This window comes from Nicotiana sylvestris, chromosome 1 (assembly GCF_000393655.2).
Source record: "Nicotiana sylvestris chromosome 1, ASM39365v2, whole genome shotgun sequence".
NCBI classification, from domain to species: domain Eukaryota; kingdom Viridiplantae; phylum Streptophyta; class Magnoliopsida; order Solanales; family Solanaceae; genus Nicotiana; species Nicotiana sylvestris.
In genome coordinates, this window is record NC_091057.1 from 150562571 (window position 1) to 150569554 (window position 6984).

The following is a 6984-nucleotide window of genomic DNA, read 5'->3' on the forward strand; positions in this document are numbered from 1 at the left end:
TAAACATTATATCATTGGCGTAAAAAGTTGTTTTACTGTATCGGGTTGGTGCTTATTCTTGAATCTACCACTATGAAAATGTATTTCAATATGTAAACAATTGCCTTAAATGCACAGCATGCCATTTTTGAAACCTCAACTGTTAATAAGTAGCAATAAAAACAAGGAATATAGCTTAGCTTATCATACCTAGTGGTTAGACGTCAAGGAAATAGGGTAACTCATTAATTGCCAATTGGGGTCATAGTATGAAAGGAGGTATAAACCTATTGGCTAGGTGAACCTACCCATTCATTCAATTCTTGTACTAATTCCGCAAGGAAACAAAAACACATAAAAATCGTCGTCTTGATCTTAGTGCCCGATGAATTCAAATTATTGAGGAGAATATGGTATAGTTAGTCCCCATTTATTGAATATTTGCATTTTATTCATTATAGAATGTCAAAAATGAGTTCATAAGGTTATGTAGGCATTAAATGTTACAGTACGATTTTTAATTTGTTATAGGAGGAAAATTGAAAATTAATTGGTAGTTTCAAAATAAACAACGTTTTGTCTCGGTTGAAATTTGAAATAATGGTTTGTCTAAGTTAAATTATATCCCCGATCCATAATAAGTAACTTTTTGGCCTTTTTATTTTGGTTCAAAATAAGTATCATTTTACATAATAAAAAACAAATTAATTTTATTTTTTCAAAATTTGCCTTATTTACATATCCCAATTAGGGGTGTTCAAACCGAACCGGAAAACCGCACCAAACCGAACCGATTAAAAAACCCCACTAGGTTTGGTTTGACTTGATTTGGTATTGAGTAAAAAAACCCGAACCAAAACGACATATAAATATATAAATTTTATTTATATTTTTAAGACTTTATAGTGATTTTTCTTTAGAAAATGTAGAAATATTTGGGATCCTCTCATGTATTAACCTTGAAAGTGTAAATTAACGAAAAATTATTGTTAGACGACTAAGAAAATAACTATCATGTGTTACCAAAAAAATTCTCCCATTAGAATATTTTAATAGATCATATGTTTGTCAATTTTTTCATATTTACTAAACATATATTCACTTATCAAAGCTTTATCTATAATTTTAATAAAGTAAGATTGAAATAATATTCATGCAATAAAAAAATCCGAAAACCCGACAAAATCGGACCAATTCAACCGATATAGTTGGTTTGGTTTGGTTTTGATAAAAATCGAACCAACCCGGTCCATGTACACCCCTAATCCTAATGTGTCAAGGTAACAGTTAATTAAGGGTAATTTAGTGAATACATCTTTTATCTCTAGGAGTTCATATTTTTATAAGGGTATAGGTAAAAAAAGTCACTTATTATGGACCGGAAAGAGTAGTTTCTCCGATCCACTTTATTTGATTTTTTCACTTTTTTTTCCGTGGTCCACAATATTTATTTTTTTTTAGATATCAAGAATGAATTATCCTCTTTTTTTTTCATTTCCTCTTGAAGTAAAGAGCCTGGGAGTATTTGTTGTATTTTCAATTAACAAATTAGGGCTAATATAGCCAATTCTATTATTAATGTGTGAAAACAACCAAAAAATTCAATTAAAATGGACCGGAGGGAGTATTGTATTAACTTATTTGTTGTTAAGTGATTTAAAAAGGATAAAATAAATATGAGTAGTAATTTATAATGATAAAATAATAAATATCTATAGTAAATACTTGTCATGCACTTATTTATATGATATAAATATCATATCAACTTGTTTATAATTAAGTAATTTGATGAGGTGAGAAACATATCCATTAAACAACATAATAAGAAAATAAAACTTTGAATAATCACATATCATGCCGCTATTAATTAGACGTAAATTGAGTGCAAGTAAATGTTAATAGTGTCCCATCAAAGGGTACTTCCAATTTGTCACTCTCCAATATAGTTAGACTTCTATATAACAGTATTTTTATATAATAATAGTTCTTTATAAAAGTTAATTTTTTTAAATTAAATTTTATGTTTTATTATAATATATGTTTTTTATAACAATAACTCATTATAATATTTAAAAATATATGAAACAAACAAGGTTGTTATACGGAGGTTTGAGTTATACGAAGGTTTGAGTCTATACGGGAGAGGGGGACATAGTCTCAACTGTCCACTAGTTAGTCCAGCAAAAGGGCCTTAAATTTCTTGGCTGGAAAGTTGCTACCAAAGAGTAACCATCTCACACCAAACAATACTGTTTTAATTAAACTAAACTATATATATAAACCATCTTCCTTCACTTTCTCCTTAGATAACCCTTCTTCACCGAATACTTCGCTTTTTCATATATCTCTAAACCCTCTTCTCCGCCGAATACAAAAAAGGATATTATTAGTTTCCCTGAGAAACAAAGCTTAATATCGAGCTCTTTTTCTAATTTTCCGGCGAAAGATTCCAACTTTATTTGGTCTGAAGCTTAATTTACCACCAATATGTGGGTTGTAAATATACTTTTCCTTTTGGTCTTGGTTCCTTGCTTTTTATTTCTCGCTAGATTTATCCTGTATAGAACAGCTTTGATATTTGTTTTGCGTAAATGGGCAAATTGGGTCGACGACAGAATTCACGTTCATCAGTATCTTAAAGTTGCAGAGCTGAATGAAAATGGACAAGACAATCAGTTTTACCGGAGAGTTTCCCTTTATGTCAATTCTTTGCCATCAGTTGAAGATTCAAACTTCACCAATCTCTTCTCCGGTAAAAAATCTACTGATATTATCTTATCTTTAGACGACAATCAGGTAATTGAAGACGAATTCCTCGGAGCCAGAATTTCCTGGGTAAACAAAGTTGAAAGATTTAATAATGGAGTTTGTAATCGGAGTTTCTTGCTGAGGATTAAGAAGAAAGATAAGCGCAGAATTCTCCCCCCATATTTTCAGCATATTCATACAGTCTCTGACGATATCGAACAGCGAAGAAGAGAATTGAAATTGTTCCTAAACAATGGGCCGTCGGAAAATCCCATAAAGGGACGGTGGAGATCTGTTCCATTTACACATCCTGCGACTTTGGACACCATAGCCATGGACACCGATCTCAAAAATAAGGTAAAATCCGATCTTGATACGTTTACCAAATCCCAAAATTACTATCACAAAATGGGCCGGGCTTGGAAGCGTAATTACCTCCTGTACGGTCCCTCTGGTACTGGAAAATCAAGCTTCATTGGCGCCATGGCGAATTTCCTGAACTACGATGTTTACGACGTTGATTTGTCTCGGGTTTCCGATGATTCTGATCTCAAACTCCTTTTGCTACAAACCACAAACCGATCCTTAATCGTAATCGAAGATCTCGATCGTTTGATCAACGAGAAATTAATTACCACAAGCTTTTCGGGGTTGCTTAATTTTATGGATGGTATTGTAAATTCATGTTGCGGCGATGAGAAGATTATGGTTTTTACAATGAACAGCAAAGAGCATATTGATCCAGCTATGTTAAGGCCTGGTAGAATTGATGTACACATACACTTCCCTTTATGTGATTTTAATTCTTTTAGGTCTTTAGCGAATAATTATTTGGGTGTAAAGGAGCACAAGCTGTTTCCGCAAGTGGAGGAGATTTTCCAGAGCGGCGCAACCATGAGTCCGGCGGCGATCGGCGAGTTGATGATGGTCAACCGGAGCTCCCCGAGCAGGGCTTTGAAGTCCGTCATCACGGCGTTACAGTCTAACGGAACGGAGGGAAAGATCGCGGGGAGGGGAAAACGGTTGAGTGACAGTGCATCGTCACCAGCCCTGCCGTTTCCGTCGCCGTCGCCGCAAGCGGAGGAGACAGGTGGCGTCAACTGGAAGGACTCTGTTCCTGTGGCGAAGGAGTTCCGGAAGTTGTACGGACTGTTGAGGATGAAAAGTTGTAAGAAGCCTGATTCGTTCGATCAGGACTCCGAGATGATCGAACGGTGATAAATGTTTCTCTTATTTTCTTTTCCTAATTTTTTTCAACCTCATTTTTTAGTTATAAAGTCTTTGTCTTGTAGGGGTTTTTTTCTTTTTTCTTTAGCGTTTCTCTAAAGATGAATATGTGGTTCAGCTCTCACAAGCTTGCGAATTGTAAATGAAGATTATTATATTTTATTAAGTATAGTTAGAAGAAAGTTTCAGATAAGAATAAATAAGGTTAACGTTTGGGGCTCTCCTGCTTGCCAATGTGTATTGTATCAGTATCAATTTCTTGCTCAATTCTGGTAGATAGTGGAAATATCATCTAAAACTCTTTTCTTTTTCTTCATTCTTTGGGCATAACTCTAAAGTAGTTCTCCAAAGTATACACCTTGCAGTAAAATGTCATCTAAGATTCCCTTTAGATATACCCAAAGAAATAGAAAAATGATGTGATCTCGTTTTTTATCAGGGAAAAGGAAAATATCTGCTAATTTGATTCTATATTTCTTGTATTTCGACCAAATTAAAAGAACCAATGTAGTCCTCTACCTAAAGTTTGACCTCTACTCTATAAATTTAATAAAAGAATATATCATAGTATGGAATTGGACGTCAATAAGGTGCAACCGAGCGTTTGAGAGTTATGTAACAAGTCCAAGTAAAAGGCCTAGAAATTTTGAAAAACTAGAATCAACTTTCCAGTTGAAAGATTAGAAAATCTTTAACAAACACCGAATATTTATTTGACATGATGAATTCTACGATTTCTTTTTTCCTTATTTTCTTTTTCTCAGGATGAGGGATGTGATCGTTATGACTTCTAAGCCCTTCATTTTAAAATTTGGCTAAGCGATACTCTGCATGTATTTGAAATAAAAAATGAAAAGCCTTAGAACTTTTGTTAATACTCGTATTACATAAGGAACAGCTTAAACTCAACGAATAAAAGTAAAATATTTCGCCAATAAAAGGGGGAAATAATTAAAGTTAGAAGAGACTAGAATATCTTAGGATATACGAAAATCTTGATTGGGTATTAATGAGGAAGAGAAAAATGCAATAGCGTTTTTGAAGTTGATAGCCTAAATATTAGGTGGACTCATGTACAGTTTTTTTTTTTTGAAGGCAACTCGTATGGTCAATAATGTTAAAAATTAACTTTTGAACCTCATTATTCACTTCCAAAATTCCAATTGAAAATCAATTAGTCAATATGGATTTAGACCTAACTATAAAGTTGGTGGTTGGAGAGTACACCCTGAATGTTGTTAGTGCCTATGCGCCGCATGCGGGCCTAGATGAAGAGGTTAAACGACACTTCTGGGAGGTGTTAGATGAGATTGTGCGCCAGGTTCCGCATACAGAGAAACTATTCATAGGAGGGGATTTCAATGGTCATATTGGGGCGACCGCAGGTGATTATGGCGAGGTGCATGAAGGCTTTGGTTTTGGGGAGAGGAACGGAAGAGGAACATCGTTGTTGGACTTCGCTGAGGCTTTTGGGTTGGTGATTGCGAACTTTGGATTTTCAAAGAGGAAAGAGCATTTGATTACTTTTCAAAATGCAGTAGCGGAGACCTAGATTGACTATCTCCTTCTCAAGAGGTGTGATAACGGGTTGTGCAAGGACTGCAAGGTGATTCCGAGTGAGACACTTGTGTCGCAACATAGACTTTTGGTGCTAGACGTTGGTATTAGGTTAAAGAGGAGGAAAAGGTCTGCTCGGGGAAGACCAAGAATCAGGTGGGGAGCCTTGACTAAGGATAAAGCCCAAGAGTTGGAGTGCCGGTTGTCAGCTATGGGAGCACGGAGGAGCAGTGGGGATGCGAACACTACGTGTTCAGCGACAACAGACTGCATAAGGGAGTCTGCGATAGAGGTGTTAGGGGTCTCTACCGGTGTCTCCGGAGGGCAAAAGGAGACTGGTGGTGGAATGAAGTGGTTCAAGGTAAAGTGGAAGCGAAGAAGGCAGCATACCTGAAGTTAGTTGGGAGCATAGGTGAGGAGGAGAGACGAGCGTGCGTGGAGAGATATAAGGTAGCTAGGAAGGAAGCTAAAATGCCGGTCACGGAGGCTAAGACTGCGGCTTATTGTCGCATGTATAAGGAACTGGGGGAAAAAGGCGGGGAGAAGAAGTTATTCTGGCTGGCCAAGTTGAGAGAGAGGAAGGCTCGAGATTTGGACCAAGTGAGATGCATCAAAGATGAAGATGGTAAAGTACTGGTGGAAGATGCCCAGAGTAAGAGGAGATGACAGACTTACTTTTATAAACTTCTGAATGAAAAAGGGGATTGTGATATTGTGCTAGGCGAATTAGAGCATTCCGAAAGTCACCGTGACCTCAGGCACTACAGGCGTATCGAGGTCGAGGAGGTCGTAGGGGCTATGCGTAAGATGAGGAGGGGCAGAGCGACCGGACCAGACGAGATTCCAGTGAAATTTTGGAAGTGTGTAGGAAGAGCAGGTGTGGAGTGGTTGACTGAGTTGTTTAATGTTATTTTTAAGGCCAAAAGAATGCCGGATGAGTGGAGGTAGAGTACGGTAGTTCCATTGTATAAGAACAAAGGTGATATTTAGAGTTGTAACAGTTATAGGGGTATCAAATTACTGAGTTATATCATGAAAGTATGGGAGAGGGTGGTTGAAGCGAAGGTGAGGATGACAACGTCTGTATCCGACAACCAGTTCGGGTTCATGTCGGGTCGTTCCACCACAGAAGCTATACACCTTATTAGGAGGTTGGTGGAACTATACAGAGAGAGAAAGAAGGATATGTACATGGTGTTTATTGACCTAGAGAAAGTGTATGACAAGGTTCCGAGAGAAGTTCTCTAGAGATGTTTGGAGGCAAAAGGTGTGTCGGTTCCTTATATTATGGCAATTAAGGACATGTATGATGGGGCTAAGACTCGAGTTAGGATAGTAGGAGGCGACTCCGAGCATTTTTCGGTTGAAATGGGGCTACATCAAGGCTCTGCGCTCAGTCCATTCTTATTTACCCTGGTGATGGATGCGATAACAAACCATATTCAAGGGGAGGTGCCATGGTGCATGCTATTC

The 6984-nt window shown here is 37.0% G+C and overlaps 2 protein-coding genes across 2 annotated transcripts; both read left to right on the forward strand.

Moving 5' to 3' along the window:
• Positions 1 to 2224: 2224 nt before the first annotated feature.
• On the forward strand, positions 2225 to 4175 carry LOC104241755 (AAA-ATPase At2g46620-like). The gene has a single exon (XM_009796685.2). It carries the CDS (start codon positions 2467 to 2469, stop codon positions 3943 to 3945), a length of 1479 nt encoding a protein of 492 aa, XP_009794987.1. The 5' UTR covers positions 2225 to 2466; the 3' UTR covers positions 3946 to 4175.
• Positions 4176 to 5137: 962 nt separating this feature from the next.
• On the forward strand, positions 5138 to 5506 carry LOC138876077 (uncharacterized). Its single transcript, XM_070154970.1, has one exon. It carries the CDS (start codon positions 5138 to 5140, stop codon positions 5504 to 5506), a length of 369 nt encoding a protein of 122 aa, XP_070011071.1.
• Positions 5507 to 6984: the final 1478 nt, after the last annotated feature.